Raw genomic sequence first — 19,016 nt, 5'->3', positions numbered from 1 at the left:
AACGTCGCTTCCGCGGAACTTTCACTGCGACCAGTGCGATAAATCGTTCTACTACGAGTCTTATTTCGCGGCTCACAAGGCAAAGGTTCACGGCGTCGGAGAAGCCCCACCACAGTACTATAGAAAACAATTCCCGATGCACACCTGCAAGCACTGTCAAAATAAATTCACATCCTGGGGCGCTCTGATCTACCACCGGAAGCACATCCACGGAGAAAGCATCGAAAAGACGCAATTTGTTAAATGTACGTCGTGCCATTTGAAATTCGCTTCCGAAGAGGAAATGACGACCCATGTTTGCCTCAGGGGAATCATTCGCGAAAGGGAACGTCCCTTCAAGTGCGACCTGTGCGATAAAGCTTTTCCCGTAAAAACTCAACTGGAAATCCACTATTCCGTCCATCCGGAATACCACAACTTCAAGTGTGACGAATGTCCGAGGGGTTTTTACTTTGAAAGGGAGCTCGACAGACACAAGAAGAAGGTGCATATATCAACAGAGTCGTACCACACGTGTGAGACCTGTAATCTGCGGTTCAAAACCAAAGGAAACTTGGTACGACACCAGGAGTTCCACATGGGCCGCGTGTACTGCTGTGAGCATTGTGGCAAAGAGTTCCAAGCGCGACATTCGCTCAAAACGCACATGTACTACGCGCACGCTGAGTACGGGAGCGAGGCCGCCCGTGCCGCTCGAGCGATCCCTTGCAAAATCTGTGGCAAAACGCTCGCCGGAACCAGTAGTCTGAAGTTGCATATGGAAATACACACCAACGAACGGCAGTTCAAATGTTCCTTTCCATCCTGTGGAAAATTATTCCTCAGGAGAACCTGTGTAAGGGTGCACGAGCAAAGTCACACGAAGGATTACAGATTCAAGTGCAAGTTCTGCGATTACGGCACCGTTCACCGGAAGACAATTCTGCTGCACGAGCAGCGGGAGCATAACTACAACCGCTCGTTGAAGGGAACGATTCGTGAGATGATGAAAATCACTAAACAAAGCTGTATTATCATAACTTGAATAAAATCACCATGTTCACAGAATTAAGTTGAAAGATACCCTCAGAGCCCGAGGAAGACCACCAGAAATCCCGATGCGAGACGCGTTATCTCAACTAGACCTTGATGTTCTCCATCCGATCTATCAGTTCCTCTTAGATTCCAAAACATCCATTTAGTTTTCCTTCAGTTAGTATAACTCGCCTTCACACAAAGCCGTCGTTTCTGGTTTGCACCGGAAGCAAAGCAAGATCGCCCCAGCAGCTGGACACCGAGTTGCGGCTGAGGACAAAAGCAAAGGCCAGAAGAGCCAACCAAGACCCCCACACAATCCCCCATCCCTTCCCACGCCTTGTCTTTTAACGCTTTTAACATCAATCCCTTCCAGCGATGCCAGATATACAGATAAATCTGTATTATACAGATTTTTCGATCCCAAAAATCACAAAAATCTGTATAAACAGATTTGTTTTAAATGATCTGATTTGAAAATTTTAAAAATTTAGTAATCGAATAATACTTTTATATGATTAAAAAGCTTAAATCTGTTATTAAAAGTCTAAAAAAAATCTTCTTTGGCTTCGAATTTGACTTGATACAGATAAAATACAGATTTATTTATAAGAAAATACAGATCTCCCATAAAATAATCTGGCATCGTTGATCCCTTCCCCGACTAACCCCGAGTAGGCCGCGGGTAATCGGCTCCCCTCCCACTAACATTTACACACAAGATCCTCTGTAATTACTCTTAGCTTTAAGAAAAATTTAATTACAAAGGCCGATTCGGTCCTAACCAGGTCCCAGTACCGAAAAGGACCTTCGATTCGAATCGTATACGGATTCCGTTTCAAACGCATCAATCGAAATTGAATTCGTGTTCAGAATTCAAATTGATCTGACGCTGACAGGGCGGTTCTGAAAGAAACGTCAAAATTGGTGTCAGCCTAACGATTGAACACGTTCAGTCGATTCTAGTAAATTTAGGGTTTAGGGCAGGGGTGCTCAAAGTTTTTGAGTGGCGGGCCAAATTTGATGCTCTAATGAGCTTGCGGGCCAAACCAAAAATATTCAATAAATATTATCCATACGGTTTTTTATTGCAATTTGCATGTCTCAACAATTATTGAAAAAAGATAAGATCGCTGTAAATATTTTTGAAACAAGTTCATATACCGTAAAACGGGGTGATTTTGATAGCCGGGTGACTCTGATAGGTTTGAGATTTTTCCGCAACATGAAGAGTACAAATTAAATACGTACGGAATGCTATGGAATCATACTGACCATGATAGAGAAGTGTTCAAAGTATTTCAAGAAGACTTGTTTATAAAATTTTGAAAAGTTCAAATTGTTGATAAAAAGCATTATTTTAATATTCTCAAAGTGTCATGATTTTCTCAATGAACGTGATTACGAATCTGAAAACAGAATGCATTTTCGGATTCTTTGGACAGTTTTTCATAAGGAAAAGGTAAAATATGTTGTGTAAATAATAGAAATTATGTGTTTTGAAATATAATTAAAAATAAGCTTCAAATTTATAGGCATTTTCAATAGAACAAATTCCATATAAAAAGTGAAAACTTTTGTTTCGTGTTTTGAATTCAGTTCAAAATGCAATATGAATCGATAATTTTATAAACAAAACTAATTTTATCGAATTTCAGGCAAAGTTGTGACCGAGGTTGTGACTTTTTGATTAAAAAGTTTATAAACTAAATTAACTAACTATAAACATTTTTTTTTCTTAAAAACGATATTAGCAACCTTAGCGATGGTAAATATCACGGAAAAATAATAATCTTGCGAAAAACAATAGCACTTGGAAAATATTCCAAAAATAAATTAAAATCTTATCAATGCAACCCCGGTTTACGGTACCATTGTTTGGTTAAAGTCGAAAAGGTGGTTGAACTTTTTTTTTTTTTTTTGGCTGAAGACAATCGTGATTTCACAAATATAATTTAATCAAATGGTATTCATTTTAATGCACTTGTATTTTCATTTAAATTCTATTTATTATTTGCAAAACATATTTCAAAAGGGGTGAAACAAACTTTTTTTTAAATTGTGAAAAAGGATTTTTCAACAATCATTCATCCAAGTTCAATTAAAATTGAATACATTTTGGTCTGCCTAAATCTGATGTTTGTCATTTAGATTCATAATCCAAATGTCATGAGTTCGAATCTCGATGGGGAAGGTTTCTAAGTGCATCATAAGTTTGAGGTCCAGCCTGTAAGAAAATAGTGAATTATAACTTTAAAATAAGTATACTTAAGACAAATTTGAACGTTTTATAACTTATTTCTAAAAATGATTGATGAAAATTTTGACGAAATTACATTATATCACATAACATTATCAATAAGATAGATTTTTCAACGAAATATTCAGAATCAAAACATAACATAAATTTAGATTTTTTAAAATCACTTTAGGTTGTCGAAGGGCCATTTTACATGATATTTCAAAATGGCTCCGCGGGCCACTAAAAATCACCTCGCGGGCCACGTTTGGCCCGCGGGCCTTACTTTGGTCACCCCTGGTTTAGGGTTTACATTTATTGCAATTTTCAAACAAGTAAATCGAGACCATTCATCTTTTTCAAACAGAACATTTATTGAAACAAAACCCGTAGAAAACCCGCCCACCTACTCCAGCACCTCCTCGCCCTCCTTGATCTCCTTCAGATTCAACACCTCCAGCACGCCGTGCCCCTTCGTTTCCGTCCGGACGATCTCGTCCATCTCGCGGTAATGGCCCGGATTGATCAACCCGGTCAGCACCAGCTTATCGCCGTCCCACTCTTCCGCCTCGACCGGCGAGCACAGCTTGGCGATCTTGTCCTTCAACCGCTTGGCCTCCTTCCCGGCCAGCGTCACCTTCAGCCGCATTTTGGCCCGCTCCAGCGGGATCGAGTCCTGCAGGATCTTAATCACCTCCAGGGCCTGCTGCTTGGCGTTCCGATGCTGCTTGATCGAGTAGTGCACGTCCTTCATGGACTTTTCGATGATCGACACCGGATAGGGGCGCTTCGTTTCCGGGTTCACGCACCGGTCGGCGACGTTCGTGGCGATTTCCTTGAACATCGACTCCAGCTGGTCCTGGCGCTCCTTCTCGGAGATCTGCAGCTCGCCCTTGGCCAGAATCTCCTTGCAGATCTCCGTGACGTCCTCCTTGCCGAACGCCTTCACCAGGTCCTCTTTTTTGGCCACCTCGCCTTTGGAAACGTTCGTGAACACGGAACCCGTCTGCAGGACCTCGTCCAGGTCCTTTTCCGCCCCGCTTCGCCATGAAACGACCTTATTTTTGTAGCACGCGATCTCGAACCGCTTGCCGGCCTTTTTGATGCGCACAACGGCCACATTCGTGAGCCGGATCTGGTTCGTCGGGGTGAAAATCTTCGGCATGGTTCCGCCCTCCTGCCATGCACAACCAGAGAAAACAACGTCGCAGTATTCAATTTTGTTTTTGTTTTGATTATGTTTATTTTGACGTAATTTTTAACCCATTAGTTGGGTAACGCTCACTCACGGTGCACAAACGTCAGGTTATTTCTGAACGCTCCTTCATCGCAGATAAACGGTTGCTCTTCAAATCATCAACTGTGAACATTGCTCGGTTCGCGCGCTTTTCTCGACTTGAAATTTTGTGGAGGATTCAACAAGATGTGCAACGTAAGTTGGTCAAAGTTCTACAACAAAATAGCTCACAATCTAATTCTTAACCCCCCACCCAAGCTGTACTGTCCCAACTGTGGCTTCTACCTGAACGGTGGCCCACCAGGCTGGACCCGGTGGAATTACCAGCCAGCGCAGGCGTGGTGGCCGCAGCCCCAGATCATCATCCGGATTGAGGGTCCACCGCGTCAGCGATACGTCCAGCGACCCCGGGCAACGATTGAGGAACTGCCTCGCCGCGCCTATGACCAATACGTTCCGGGACCGCAGCAGCAGGGGGGCACCTTCGTAGGTCAGCGTAATGTTTATGCCAACTATTGATTAAACTTTGTGTTTGGGATGGAAATGTTTGAGAAAGTTCCATTTGGGGATTGCAACTAAAGATGAAATAAAGTCGTTTTGCAAATCAACTCGTTTATTGTTCAATTCACTTTTAATCCAACCAGAAATTCTCTTGTCTTTCTACTTCAAATCATGACAAAACAGCGATGCTTAGCGATTTTGGGTGTGAAATGGATTGCTGGAGTAAACTCCGGGGTAGTTGGTCGATGCCGGCAACGGCGAATATCCATACGGCGCTCCATACCATGGATTCATCGACGACGGGCCTCGAGGTGGAACCGGAGCCGTCCGCAGTGGCATCGGATAGGGAGCAGGCCTACCGTAGGGAACATAAAATTCTCTTGCGACAGGAACGTAGGGAACAAAGGGCGCAAACCATCCGCTGATCGGCTCTGGCCGCACCGACACCGTGGTTTGGGTTGCCACCTCCTTGTAGATCTTCACGGGTCGGATTCTGGGAGCGGCCACATTTTCCGGCTGTGGGTTGCAGCGTTGCGGGCCGGCCTAAGAGGGGATTAAATGTTGTTAGTTTTATGCTGAATAGCTTAAATATTTCACATCTTACGTTAACACTCATTTTAAGCTGCGTTTTTTTACGGAAAATGCAAATTTGCGTGACGCAGGTCAACTTTTGGTGATGTTTACGAGACAAAAAGGCGGGAAAAGTGAGAGTGTCAAATATCAACTGTGATGCTTGTCGCAAATGTTGTCAAATCAATCCAATTTTGGGTTGTTTCTCTAACCTCATTTTGTCAAAAGTAAACCATAGATAAACGGATACCAAACTGCTATTCGATGATATTCGGTTTAAAAAATAAGTTTAAGGCACAAAAAATACTTTAGTCAAATGGAACTTTTTATTTATTTCACAAAGTTATGAAACGTTACATTTGTTCAACAACCAACAAAATTCTCATCGTTTTCCACTGCCCCAAATCGCAAGTTTAGTTGTTTCTGCCGGGAGCAGGCTGCGAGACCGGCAGAAGCACCAGCTGTCCCGGAGCAAACGGTGCCGGAAAGCCTTGCAGATAATATCCGAACGTCGGCATCAGCACTGCTGGTGCGGCCATCATGTAGACCGGAAGCGGCTGGTATGCAAGTTGCCGAACTTGGCAATTGCAGCAGGCTGTGGGAGCCGCGCGCGGTTGCGTTGAAATGGCGGGCTCCTTCCGCGGGGGAACCGTGTAAGGGCTAGCCCTAGCGCTTACGTTGGGGCGTCTCGGGGATTGGGAAGTGTGGTAACCCTACGCCACAATCGTGGCACCCCTCGGTTGAGAAACGTCATCTACGATTCTGCCAGACCTGTGTAATACTGAACTTTGGAAATATACCTTCCTTCTTGTACGACACCTCAAGCTAAGCAGACGTCTCTTCCCTCCGAAATACTGACTTGTTTCAGTGGCGACGTAGGAAAAGTGAGTTGGAAGTTTAGCGGCGTTCCTGCTCTTGGCCGGGCTTTTGCCGTTTGTTTCCTGGTTTTTTCCCGGATTTTCCCCGGCGGAACGGACTTCAGTTTCGGTAGAGGAAGGTGCGTTTGCGGACATCAGGTTTCGGAGAAGACGTGTAGCAGCGTTTGGACGTTTTGCGGGTTTCCTGCGTGGTTTTTCAACGAGGTTTTGACGGGTGAAGTAACCTAAAAATTACGTAAGTACAATTACGTTTTGCTACGAGAAGGAGACCACGTTTTTGAGAAAAGTGCGTTTGTCATTTTGTTTTCGCCATTTTCTTTTGCCTAGCAAGCAAGATAATAGGCGGCAGTGTTCTTTTGTGCTGATACATTTTACACACACTATCACACAGCGCATAAGATACACACACTGCAAGTTGTGCTACATTTTTGTGTTGCACGGGGTTGTTGCACGAGTTGTCGCACTGTTGTTTATGCTCTGTGCGACATTTGAATTTTAATTTGTGCGTCTTCGTTTGCAACTTTTAGTTTTGTGTTGCTTTTAGTTTGAGAACGATTTTGTATCTCAGTTTTGTTTTATTTTGCCATGTCAGACTCCAAGATGCCTTTCAACATCGAGCCTTTCATCCCGGGCACGGTTCCATTCTCGCAGTTCCTGGAACAATTGGAATGGGTGTTTGCGCATCACAAAGTGACAGAAGACAAGGACAAGATGACGTCGTTCATGGCAGCATGCAATCGTGAGGTTTATAAGGAAATAAAACGTTTGTTTCCAAGTAAGGACCTCAAACAGCTTACGTTCAAGGAAATCACCGACGCCTTGTTGAAGCGCTACGATAAGCAGGTTGCCGGTTTTATCCAGCGGTTCCAATTTTACAACCGCAAGCAAGGGCTGTACGAATCGGCGGAAGATTTTATTCTGGATGTCAAACAGCACGCGGAGCTGTGTGATTTTGGTGCTTTTAAGGACGTTGCGATCCGCGACAGGCTGATCTGTGGGATGGCTGACTCCGTGTTGCAGGAGAACATGTTTGACGAGGATGATTTGTCTCTTGCCCGAGTCGAGAAGTTGATTATGAACCGTGAAGCCAACAACGCGAGGAAGAAGCTGATTTCTGGTGAATCGAGGCGCGCAAGTGTGTTGAATCGACTGGGTCGACGTGATGGTGCCGCCCCGGATAACAGGAATCGATCTCGCAGCAGAGGACGCGATCTGCGGGGACGGAGTCGGAGTCGTTCTGGTTCGTTTGACCGCAGAAAGCGTGAAGCATCTAAGAAAAAGTTTTTCTGTACGTTTTGCCGTCGTAATGGCCACTCCAGATCTTACTGCTACGATTTGCCCAAGAACAAGAAGCATGTGAAGTTTGTTGATGAGCAGCCAGCAGCGAAGCAGCAGTCGGCTAGTCAACAAAAACAATCGCGCGACAAGTTTAACCGGTCGTTTACTGATGATGAGTGCGACATGCAGTGTTTAAGCATCGCATCGGTAAACAAAGTCAACGAGCCGTGTTTTAGAAAGGTTGTTGTTGCAGGATTGTTGTTGTCGATGGAGGTTGACTGTGGTGCGGCTGTCTCGGTGGTTTGCTGGTCTACTTACAGCCAGATGTTTAACCACATTCCGTTAGAGAAGTGTAATAAGAAGCTCGCGGTTATCAACGGCAGTAGTTTGAAGGTCGAGGGACAGTTTTCTGTCCTGGTGGAATTAAACGGCAAACGACAGACAGTTTCTCTGATTGTTTTGAGAAGTTTCAACGAGTTTGTACCTCTGTTAGGTCGTGATTGGCTGGACGTTTTCTTCCCTGGATGGCGCAACACGTTTGGAGATACCTGCCAGGTGAATCAACTAGCGATTGCGGCGGACCAAGTTTTAGCTGATGTTGAAAGTAAGTTTGCTAGTGTTTTTGACAAATCTCTTGCTACACCGATTAAAGGTTTTGAGGCTGATCTTGTATTGAAGGATGATACACCGATTTTCAAGAGGGCTTATGACGTTCCATTAAGGCTCAGGGAGCAAGTTTATCAACATTTAGAAAGTTTGGAGAAAGATGGCGTCATAACTCCGGTTGACGCAAGTGAGTGGGCGTCTCCGGTGATCATCGTGGTTAAAAAAGATGGTGGAATTAGGATGGTGATCGATTGTAAAGTTTCGATTAACAAGGTCATCATTCCTAATACTTATCCACTTCCGTTGCCTCAAGATTTGTTTGCCTCTCTGGCTGGAGCTAAGGTGTTTTGCTCGCTAGATTTGACTGGTGCGTATACACAGTTGTTGTTGTCGAAGAAATCAAGAAAGTTGATGGTGATTAACACTATAAAGGGTTTGTTTTTGTACAATCGTTTACCGCAAGGTGCTTCCTCAAGTGCGGCAATTTTTCAGAAGATCATGGAGCAAATTTTGAAGGGCATTGTTGGTGTTTACTGTTATTTAGACGATGTGTTGATTGCAGGCAAAGACTTTGAAGACTGTAAGAGTAAGCTTTACTTGGTTTTAGATCGTCTTTCTAAATCCAATGTTAAAGTCAATTTTAAGAAATGCAAATGGTTTGTTTCAAGTTTGCTGTTTCTGGGACATGTGTTGACAAGTGATGGTTTGTCGCCGTGTCCAGATAAGGTTGAGACGATTCGGAGGGCAAAAATTCCGAGTAATGTTTCAGAGCTTAAAGCATTTTTGGGGTTGTTGAATTACTACGGTAAATTTATTCCCCATTTGTCTTCTCGCCTCAGTTGTTTGTACACTCAACCCCCGGTGGTTGGTCACTTTTTCGTTTGACACTTTTTTAGTTTGTACCCCGTTGGTTGGTCAAAGTCAAACTAAAAAGTGACGAACTGTCACTTTTTACACGGCGCTCACGCACACTATCAAAACAAACGTTTGGTAGTGTGTGTGAACTCCGTGTAAAAGGGGTGTCAAACTAAAAAGTGACCCCGTTCGTTTGACAACAGTTGGTGTCAAACCATCGGGGTTTTAGTGTATCGTTTATTAAAAAAAGACGTTAAGTTTGTTTGGACTGGTGATTGTAGTCGTGTCTTTGAAGATTGTAAACAAGCCTTGCTCAATTCAAAGATGTTAGAGTTGTTTGATCCTGAAAAGCCGGTTGTTGTTGTTACTGACGCTTGTAGTTACGGGTTAGGTGGAGTGATAGCGCATGAAATCAATGGTGAGGAAAGACCAATAAGTTTCACTTCGTTTAGTTTGACAAAAGCCCAGAAATCCTACCCAATTTTGCACTTGGAGGCACTTGCTGTTGTTTGCACCATTAAAAAGTTTCATAAGTTTTTGTTTGGCAAAGAGTTGGTATTTTTGGCAAAGAAGGAAAGAATAGTTTGTTTGTGACGCGTTTGCAGAGATATGTTTTGGAACTCAATATTTACAAGTTTGAGATTGTTTACAGACCGTCATCAAAAATGGGCAACGCAGATTTCTGCTCAAGATTTCCTTTGCCAGAAGAAGTTCCACTTTCGCTTCAAAATGAGTTTATTAAGACCTTAAATGTTTACAACGAGTTTCCACTGGACCATGTTTTGATAGCGAATGAGACAAAGAAGGACAAATGGTTGCAGAAGATTTTGAGTTACATGCAGCATGGTTGGCCAGATAAGTTGGAGCGTGTAGAGAATAAGACGAGGATAGTCAATATAATGCAAAATTACTTTATCGATTGAATTATTCAGAATTGGTTTTTATTCCCATTAATCAATTTCTAAGCGACCTGTACTGGACAATCATCGCATTAGCATGATGAAATCCAGTATGCAACTTGCTAAGATCACCATCTCCATGCGAATGCGAATGCTAATGAATTATTTAATGTAAACTTAGTGCCACAAATTATATTTGGCCATTTGAAATGTTAGAGTCGAAACACGCGTGTTCCTGAAGGGACTCAAACTGAATCCTGAAGGGCATAAATGTCAAACAAGCAGAGCGAGAAGAAAAAAAAGGAAACTTGCTCGATGGAACGCCATTCGATAAACGATTGTGCTTGCGATAAGTGGTGTTTACTACAGAGCGTAGTTTGTTGAATGTTTATGCTCAACATCAAGATTTGGAGTTTGTTGATGGTTGCTTGTTGTATCAAGATCGTGTTGTTGTTCCGTATAGTTTGCAGAAACAGATTCTAAAGTTGTTGCATCGGAATCATTCTGGTATAACGAAGATCAAACAGTTGGCACGTCGAACAGTTTATTGGTTCGGCATGAACGGTGATATTGAAAGTTTTGTTAAATCTTGCCATGTTTGTTGCCAGATGAATGTTGTTCCGAAGCAAGTTCCTCATTCTCCTTGGATTCCAACAACGAAGCCTTTTGCTAGAATTCATGCAGATTTTTTCACTTTGACAAAAAAGTTTTTCTAGTTATTGTTGACAGTTTTTCAAAATGGATTGAAGTTGAGTACATGAAGTTTAATACAGATGCTAGAACAGTACAGTCAAAGTTTATCAGTTTCTTTGCTAGGTTTGGATTGCCAGATGTTGTTGTGACAGATGGTGGACCACCGTTCAATTCGAGGGAGTTGATTGAGTTTTTCGAAAAGAATAAAGTTGTTGTTATGAAGTCTCCACCGTACAATCCATCCAGCAATGGACAGGCTGAGCGCATGGTTAGACTGGCAAAGGATGGGTTGAAAAAGTTGTTGTTGGATCCAGAGATGAATAAGTTGACTACTGAGGATTTGGTTTCATGTTTTCTGTTTAGCTATCGGAATACACTCAAACCCCGATGGTTTGACACCAACTGTTGTCAAACGAACGGGGTCACGTTTTAGTTTGACACCCCTTTTACACGGAGTTCACACACACTACCAAACGTTTGTTTTGATAGTGTGCGTGAGCGCCGTGTAAAGAGTGACAGTTCGTCACTTTTTAGTTTGACTTTGACCAACCAACGGGGTACAAACTAAAAAAGTGTCAAACGAAAAAGTGACCAACCACCGGGGGTTGAGTGTACTTGTTTGGAAGATGGTTCTTCGTTTCCTTCCGAGAGGTTGTTTAGTTTTAAACCAAAGACGCTGTTGGACTTGATCCATCCAAAGAATAGTTTAAGTAAACACTTGACGCCACGTGACGTGGAGAAAGATGTTGTTGATGTTTGTGATCGTCATGTGAAGAGTCGGAAAGTTGATTGGGTTGATCGTTTGAGTCCTGGTGATTCCGTTTATTTTAAAAATTTCAGACCTACGGACATCAGGAGGTGGTTATTATCAAGTTTTGTAAGACGTGTTTCTCCCAATACTTTCCAGATATCCCTCGCTGGTCGTACGTATCTCGCTCACCGCAACCAGCTGAAAGAAGCGCCGAAGGAGGACAGTCGGCGGAAGTGCGTGTTCACGACACGAAGCGAGCGCCGAGGATCTAAGAGGGGGAGAGAGCAGTACGGTGATGCTGATTACGAAGATGGAGACGATAGTTTTTACGGATTCGCTGCGGATTCGAGTATTTTCGCGGACGATTCGCACGCCATGGATGTTGATGTCGATCGTGAGGTCGATTTGGAGTGTGAACGTGCAGAAGAAATTTCAAGCGATCGGCGGTCGAGCGTTGATTCCCAGTTTGATCATGATCCCGTCGAAGGCACATCCACAAGGCGGCTTCCGGATCACTTAGTTCCATCATTTGATAATCGCGTTTTGCGTCGATCGGCGCGATCGAAAAGACATAAGAAAGATTCAAATTTTGTCTACTATTAGGTTTTTTTGATATCTTGTTGAATTGTTGGTTGAATTGTTTAGATATTTTTTCCTAATAGAGTGCTTTGATAAGTTGTCAGATTGTATGATAATTGTTAGGTTTTTTGATCTCATCGGATTAGAGTTGAGTTTTTGAATAGATCTTTTTTGCCTAATATTTGAAAAAGAGTGTACATAGATTTTGTTTTGTTGTTTTCGATAAAATGAAGAATTGTTATCAAAAACATGTAGGGGTGAGAACTGTGGTAACCCTACGCCACAATCGTGGCACCCCTCGGTTGAGAAACGTCATCTACGATTCTGTCAGACCTGTGTAATACTGAACTTTGGAAATATACCTTCCTTCTTGTTCGACACCTCAAGCTAAGCAGACGTCTCTTCCCTCCGAAATACTGACTTGTTTCAGGAAGCTGGCGATGGATTGCTGTCCGGTTCCGTTTGGGTCGAGGCGTCCTTAACAGACGAAACTGGTACGTGCACAGTTTGTGTGGCCTCGTTTTCCGGGTTGATGCATTGAGAACGGAGCTGGGGATAAAGTTTGTTGTGGTTTATTCATGATGATCATCAAAACATATCAATTTTACCTTCATATTTTACCACTGATTGCTGAACTTTGTGAAACTGGAATATAACGCCTTTCAGGTTTCGTCTTTGAACGAAAAGTGGCGCGCAATCTCGTCAACAGAATGAAGATGTCAAATTTGGCAGAACTGCCAACATAATCAGCACAAAAATTTATTTATGACAGGGGGAAGGACACTTACTTAATTTTTAGAATGAATAAACCTAGATTAAAAAAAAAGTCCAGTTTATTTTATGATTTCTAAATCAAGCAGAAAAATGAGGCATATTTGAATCAACAAAACGTTTTGTTGATTTGAAAATCATGATTTTTGTTGAATCAACGCTAAACGTCAAAGCAGCTTTTTCAAAACAACAGAAGACTTTTGAGGAATTGGGTACTAAAGCCCTACGTAAATTTTTATGTACAACGGTAAAAAAACACGATTAAAAACCATTTCTGATCACTTTTTTCATTTTAATGCAAAAAAAAAAAAAAATTGAAAAGACAACATTTTTCTGATGGATCAACTATAGCTGTCAAGTAGGAGCTTTTCTGTCAAGAAGGACCGCGGGTTAATTTTTCAAAATTGATTTAAAAATCCATTTTTAACTCTTTTTGGTCGTACAAAGGGTCATTGTACTCAGAAAAATAAGCTTTATCGCTGTAAACAATAATATCAGCAATCTAAGCTTCATTTTAGGACCCAATTGAGAAAATCAAGGTTTGTTTCAACGCATTTTTTTGGTTGATTATATTCAACAAAAAAAATTGTTGATTCAAACCTCTTACAGGCTGATTCTACAAAACATTTTTTTGCGTGATGTTTTTGCAGCAAGAAAAAAATTTTTTTTGGTCTCAAAAAACTCCGGAAATCAAACTAGATTTTATTAGAAGATTTCAGACAAAATATTAAGCAAAATTTTGTTATGATTTTTATTACAGTTTTCAACGAATATTCCTTTTTTTTTATTTCGATAAAAAAAATGATACTTCTCGCATGACTCTCTCAAAACCAACTCATTCAGCACTCAACGAACCGAAACTTGGTCGTATTCTGCAGGCGCGCTCGTCCCGCTCGCGACAGCCCGTAACAGCCGTGCACGGTCAGCTGCTCGAGCGCGCGGCCGCCGGCCAGCAGTAGCGCGTCCACGGAGCGATCCGTAATGGGACACTGGTGCAGCTCGAGCTCCTTCAGCCGCGCAAACCGCTCGCAAACCAGCCGCACCTGGTCGTCCCCGGCGATCCAGCAAAGCGTGAGCACCTCGAGGTTGGGACAGGCTGTGAGCATTTGCGTAAGCGTGGCCTTCGACGTACGCACGTGGTACAGGGCCAGCCGACGGAGGTTATCGTACGGGCCCAGATTTGATGGCCATGGCGTCAAGATGGTCAGTGAGCGGAGCGTTAGGGTACGGAGTTGGCCGAGGGGGAGCGTGGAGGTGAGGCTTGGGAAGTCATCACAAGCAAGGTCCAGGAGGACGGTGTGAAGGTTTGGGCATTGGCGCAGGAAGGACTGCAGATTGGTGCTCGGGTAGATGTCGGTCAGGTTGATTTCTCGGAGTCTTGGAGCGATGCAATCACGGAAGTCGCCTACGGTTTTGGTTCTGTATTCGCGGTAATTGTCGTGTGTGGCAAACTTGGCGAATCCCATGATGTTAACCTTGAGGTATTCAAGGTTCGGTGCGAGCTCAAAGAGGGACGATGGTTGCCAGATTGGGACGTAGTCCAGATTTACGGTTAGATGTTTTAGCGCTGGAAGGTTCGCACAGATTTGGAGAACCACCAACTCTGGCAGCGCAAGGTCCAGCAGACTAAGCTTCTCGATGCTGGCTTGCTTTCGTGTAAAGTTGAGCACGTGCTCGATCTGGTCCGGATTGCACCAAAACGTAACGTCTTGCAGCTGCAGACGATTCAGCGAACTGATACCGGCCAGGATGTCCACCGTGGGAGTCAGTCTTGTGGTCTTCAGCGTGTCCTGCGAGTCCCGGATGAAGTCAATGATCAGCTGCTCGTCGTCTTGCGGTGCTGAAACGTCCCAAGCACAGCCGAAACACTTCAGCCGAGGGCAGATCAGACGACGCATCAATTTGGCCAGCGGGTCCGGAATGTTGCTGAGCGAGAAGTGTGACAGCTTTTCCAGCCGGAAGTTTACAGCGGTTCCGTTCCAGGCAACCGGGGGAAGCAAGAAGATGTCCTTCAAGCCCAAATTGTTCAAATTCGGCGTTTGACGAAGCATTCCGGCAATCATCGGCAGACTAAAGTGGCAACGCCGAAGGTAGAGGTGGGACAGGTTCGCGCCCAGATCGGGCCACCAGTGGTTCACGTTGATAAAGTTGGAGGTGAAGATCAAGACGCTGTACACGGGCAGGCGACAGTGTGGCGCGAAGTCCCGGTCCAGATCCTCGCACCGGATGATGAAGGCCAGTTGATCGGACAGCAGACGACTTACGTCGACGATGCGGCGCCAGGCGTGACACGTGAGGCGAACCTTCTTCAGCTGGAATACGCTCAGATAGCGGAAGACGGCCTTCCATATGTCGCCCGAAAGGGAATCAACGCCGGTGGTTGACGGCCCGCGCGAAGCTTCCATCTTGGCTACAATGACATCGAATTAGTCTCGCTAATTGTTAAATGTTTTAATCATTATGAACAAGTTTACCTACCTAACTTTTCGAATTTAAGTAATATTATCACTCACAACTGAAATAATTATGATTTTTGGGAAGAATCCTTTAAAAACGCTGTTGGTTCACGCGCGTTAGTGCATGATGGAGTTCGCGCCAAAATAACTTTTTTTGTTGGACGGCCACAGTAGATTTCACGCCTTCAGAAAAGTTGAGTTTTGAACAGACTTTTTGGAATATCTTGAACAGATACCGATCCCAACTGCGTTACGTGATCGAAGAACGCTCCCTCTCACTGTCAAATTCGTCCGAAAATCGTTTTGTGCGTGGCTGCGAGTTTTGTTTACTCCTGCATTTTATACCCGGAAAACCCGCCGGAACTCGGCGAAATCGCGCACCAACAATGTCCGACGACAGGGAAAAGTCGTCGTCCCCTGCGCCGCCGTCAAAACAACCGGCGTCCACCGTCGTCCAGGTAAAGCGCGAACGCAGTGAATCCCCGTCGCGACGCCGACGTTCCCGTTCGGCATCGCGCCGCAAGAGGGTGGCTTCCCGGCGGGACGCCGATTCGCGGTCGCGGTCCCGGAGTCGTGAGCGGAGGCGCCGGAGTAGGAGCAGATCGAGGAGTCGGGAGAGGAGGCGGAGGAGGGATTCGAGGGATGAGCGTAGACGGAGGAGGAGGAGTTCGAGCCGGGAGTCGGGGGAGCAGAGCAGGAGTGTGGAGAGGAGGCCGACGCCACCTGCGGTGGCCAGCAAGATTAATCCGGACCGCGGGGAGGAGGGTGACGAGGTGCTGCTGAAGAATGAGAAGCCGGCGATTAGGAGGACGGTTGATTTGCTGACGTCGAAGACCGGTGGCGCGTACATTCCGCCGGCAAAGTTGCGGATGATGCAGGCGGAGATTACGGACAAGACGTCGGCGGCGTACCAGCGGATCTCGTGGGAAGCGTTGAAGAAGTCGATTCATGGGTACATCAACAAGGTGAACGTGGATAATATCGGAATCATTACGAGAGAACTGCTGCGGGAGAATATCGTCCGGGGAAGAGGATTGCTGTGTCGGTCCATCATCCAGGCGCAGGCCGCGTCTCCGACGTTTACCCACGTGTACGCCGCACTGGTCGCGATCATCAACTCCAAGTTCCCCAACATTGGCGAGTTGCTGTTGAAGCGGTTGGTGATCCAGTTCAAGCGCGGCTTCCGGCGGAACGACAAGAGCATCTGTCTGTCCTCGTCCCGGTTTGTGGCCCATCTGGTCAATCAGCGGGTGGCGCACGAGATCTTGGCGCTGGAAATCCTAACTCTGCTTGTGGAGAACCCGACGGACGATTCCGTTGAGGTTGCGATTGCGTTCCTCAAGGAGGTGGGCCAAAAGCTGACGGAGGTGTCCGGCAAGGGCATCAACGCGATCTTCGAGATGTTGAAGAACATTCTACACGAGGGCAAGCTGGACAAACGCGTGCAGTACATGATCGAGGTGGTGTTTCAGATTCGGAAGGACGGCTTCAAGGATCACGCTGCAGTGGCGGATTCGCTGGAGCTGGTCGAGGAGGACGACCAGTTTACACACCTGATCATGCTGGACGAGGCCACCGACACGCAGGACATCTTGAGTAAGTTCCCAGTGTAGAATTCTCCAATCCATGTCTAACTTTCAATTTCCTTCCCCTCAGACGTCTTCAAGGTGGACGATCAGTACGAGGAGAACGAGTCCAAGTACAAGGCGATCAGCAAGGAGATCCTCGGCAGCGATGCCAGCGGCGACGAAGACGACGGCGAGGGTGGATCGTCCAGCGGAAGTGGCTCCGGAAGCGACTCGGACGATGACGGCAGCGGTAGCGACGGCGAAGGTGGCGAAGCGGCCCAAAAGAAGATGGAAATCGTAGACAACACGGAAACAAATCTGATCGCACTGCGTAGAACGATCTACCTCACCATCCACTCCAGTTTGGACTACGAAGAGTGCGCGCACAAGCTGATGAAGATGGAGCTGAAGCCGGGCCAAGAGCAGGAACTGTGCCACATGTTCCTCGACTGTTGCGCCGAACAGCGAACGTACGAAAAGTTCTACGGCCTGCTGGCGCAACGCTTCTGCATGATCAACAAGACCTACATCGAACCGTTCGAGCAGATCTTCCAGGACACGTACACGACGACCCACCGCCTGGACACGAACCGCCTCCGCAACGTGAGCAAGTTCTTCGCCCACCTGCTCTTCACCGACTCCATCGGCTGGGACGTGTTCAGCGTGATCCGGCTCAACGAAGAGGACACCACCAGCTCCAGCCGAATCTTCATCAAAATCCTCTTCCAAGAGCTCGCCGAGTACATGGGACTGTTCAAGCTAAACGCGCGCCTCAAAGACCCCACCCTGGCGGAACCCTTCTCCGGCCTCTTCCCCCGAGACAACCCGAAAAACACCCGCTTCTCGATCAACTTCTTCACCTCGATCGGGCTGGGTGGCCTCACGGACGAGCTGCGCGATTTCCTGAAAAACGCACCCAAGCAGATCGTCCAACCGGTGGTCGCACCCATTCCCGCCGAAGACTCGGACAGTTCCAGCTCATCGAGCTCGTCGTCGTCCTCATCTTCCTCGTCCTCCTCTTCGTCCAGTTCGTCGGACTCGGACTCGGAGGAGGATCGCCGCAAGCGCAAAAAGAAGGGCAAGAAGCGATCCAAGGTTGATTCCAAGTCCAAAAGTCGAAAGGAAAAACCGGAGAAGGAGCGTCGGCGCGGTCGCGACGAGGAGTTGGACGAGCGGAGCGATAAGAGAAGGTAATTGAGTTCAAAATCTTTAAACTATAAATTCTAACAAAACAAATTTCCAATATTAGGGACCGCGACCGAGACGAGCGCGAACCGCGTCGCGAACATCGGGATCGGGCCCGAGAGGACGAAGATCGCCGGGGACGGAACCGTGAGGAGCGTCGTGATGATGGACGTAAGGAGCGTACGGATTCGCGGCGTCAACGCGATGACGATGAGGAACGTCGGCGAGGTGCCGGGGACGGTCGTAGAGGCGAGGACAGCCGTCACCGGGATCGGGACTACGACGATCGTCGGAGGGATGACGAGGATAGGGGAGGTAGAAGACGACGCAGCGGAGAGAGGTACTAAAAAGTGGGTCGGCTGAGAGTACGATGTCGCTGTTTGAATGATAAAGCTTAGGTGTAATAAAATTTTGAGTAAATTAAGTGCTGCTTTTATTTGAATCCGAAAAAAACAGAATTAAAACAAAAAGATTTCTTTAGTCTTTTTATGAACCATGTCTGTTATTCGATTATTCGGAGTTATATTTGACAAGGACTTCGGATATTCGAGTGCGAACTGTATATATTTTAAAATCTCTTGATTTTTGAATTAATTGAAAAAAATATAATTTAATTTAATTGTTATATAATTTAATTTAATTTAATTGAAAAAAATATAATTTTAGCTTTTATTACATTAAATTTTTTTTTTAAATTCATAAATTAATTTTTTTTAAATCCTTTAAATTTTAGATTTTTGTAAACATTTTAAGATTTGTCTTTTTTATTTTGAATTTTTTGCATTTTAAAATATAAGAATAGAGCAAAGATATAGAACATTTTGAATTGTTCAATTCTTGGTTTCAAGCTTCATTTTTTTCCATTTTAAAATTTTCGAGTTTTGAATATTTTTAATTGTTTAGTTTCTAAACTCCTGAGTTTTTGAAAAGCAATTT

The 19,016-nt window shown here is 45.0% G+C and overlaps 7 protein-coding genes across 9 annotated transcripts in view; 3 read left to right on the top strand and 4 right to left on the bottom strand.

Moving 5' to 3' along the window:
• The window catches only part of LOC128093116 (zinc finger protein 239-like), a 1,732-nt gene extending 708 nt beyond the window's left edge, over positions 1 to 1,024 (top strand). Inside the window, exon 2 of the mRNA XM_052708841.1 lies at positions 80 to 1,024. Coding sequence (XP_052564801.1) covers positions 80 to 1,024 — 945 coding nt within the window. The remainder of the gene's footprint in view (positions 1 to 79) is intronic.
• A 2,582-nt stretch (positions 1,025 to 3,606) lies between these two features.
• On the bottom strand, positions 3,607 to 4,472 carry LOC120426273 (ribosome maturation protein SBDS). The gene has a single exon (XM_039591016.2). The coding sequence runs from the start codon at positions 4,416 to 4,418 to the stop codon at positions 3,660 to 3,662; it is 759 nt and encodes a 252-aa protein (XP_039446950.1). The 5' UTR covers positions 4,419 to 4,472; the 3' UTR covers positions 3,607 to 3,659.
• Positions 4,473 to 5,082: 610 nt separating this feature from the next.
• Positions 5,083 to 5,738, bottom strand: LOC120426279 (uncharacterized). Its single transcript, XM_039591024.2, has 2 exons — positions 5,596 to 5,738; positions 5,083 to 5,534 (listed from the first exon to the last, which is right to left on the bottom strand). Exons 1-2 carry the CDS (start codon positions 5,605 to 5,607, stop codon positions 5,181 to 5,183), a joined length of 366 nt encoding a protein of 121 aa, XP_039446958.1. The 5' UTR covers positions 5,608 to 5,738; the 3' UTR covers positions 5,083 to 5,180.
• Positions 5,739 to 5,926: 188 nt separating this feature from the next.
• LOC120426289 (uncharacterized) lies at positions 5,927 to 12,847 on the bottom strand. Its single transcript, XM_052708623.1, has 3 exons — positions 12,709 to 12,847; positions 12,535 to 12,649; positions 5,927 to 6,264 (listed from the first exon to the last, which is right to left on the bottom strand). The coding sequence occupies exons 1-3, from the start codon at positions 12,712 to 12,714 to the stop codon at positions 5,975 to 5,977; spliced, it is 411 nt and encodes a 136-aa protein (XP_052564583.1). The 5' UTR covers positions 12,715 to 12,847; the 3' UTR covers positions 5,927 to 5,974.
• On the top strand, positions 6,416 to 12,274 carry LOC120426288 (uncharacterized). Of its 3 annotated transcripts, none has more exons than XM_039591038.2 (3): positions 6,416 to 6,674; positions 7,032 to 8,321; positions 11,678 to 12,274. In XM_039591038.2, exons 2-3 carry the CDS (start codon positions 7,040 to 7,042, stop codon positions 11,791 to 11,793), a joined length of 1,398 nt encoding a protein of 465 aa, XP_039446972.1. In that variant the 5' UTR covers positions 6,416 to 6,674; positions 7,032 to 7,039; the 3' UTR covers positions 11,794 to 12,274. The 3 variants fall into 3 exon arrangements, with proteins under 3 accessions (XP_039446972.1, XP_039446971.1, XP_039446973.1); XM_039591039.2 differs by lacking the exon at positions 6,416 to 6,674 and having other exon boundaries at positions 6,689 to 7,679; positions 8,211 to 8,321; XM_039591037.2 differs by lacking the exon at positions 6,416 to 6,674 and having other exon boundaries at positions 6,684 to 8,321.
• An 863-nt stretch (positions 12,848 to 13,710) lies between the features above and the next one.
• On the bottom strand, positions 13,711 to 15,276 carry LOC120426267 (uncharacterized). Its single transcript, XM_039591008.1, has one exon. The coding sequence runs from the start codon at positions 15,274 to 15,276 to the stop codon at positions 13,711 to 13,713; it is 1,566 nt and encodes a 521-aa protein (XP_039446942.1).
• Positions 15,277 to 15,600: 324 nt separating this feature from the next.
• LOC120426275 (pre-mRNA-splicing factor CWC22 homolog) lies at positions 15,601 to 18,504 on the top strand. Its single transcript, XM_039591020.2, has 3 exons — positions 15,601 to 16,923; positions 16,984 to 18,085; positions 18,145 to 18,504. Exons 1-3 carry the CDS (start codon positions 15,714 to 15,716, stop codon positions 18,425 to 18,427), a joined length of 2,595 nt encoding a protein of 864 aa, XP_039446954.1. The 5' UTR covers positions 15,601 to 15,713; the 3' UTR covers positions 18,428 to 18,504.
• Positions 18,505 to 19,016: the final 512 nt, after the last annotated feature.

Source organism: Culex pipiens, chromosome 2, assembly GCF_016801865.2.
Source record: "Culex pipiens pallens isolate TS chromosome 2, TS_CPP_V2, whole genome shotgun sequence".
Classification (NCBI taxonomy): domain Eukaryota; kingdom Metazoa; phylum Arthropoda; class Insecta; order Diptera; family Culicidae; genus Culex; species Culex pipiens.
Note: the sequence above shows the minus strand (reverse complement) of the source record. Positions and strands in the feature narration are given on the sequence as shown.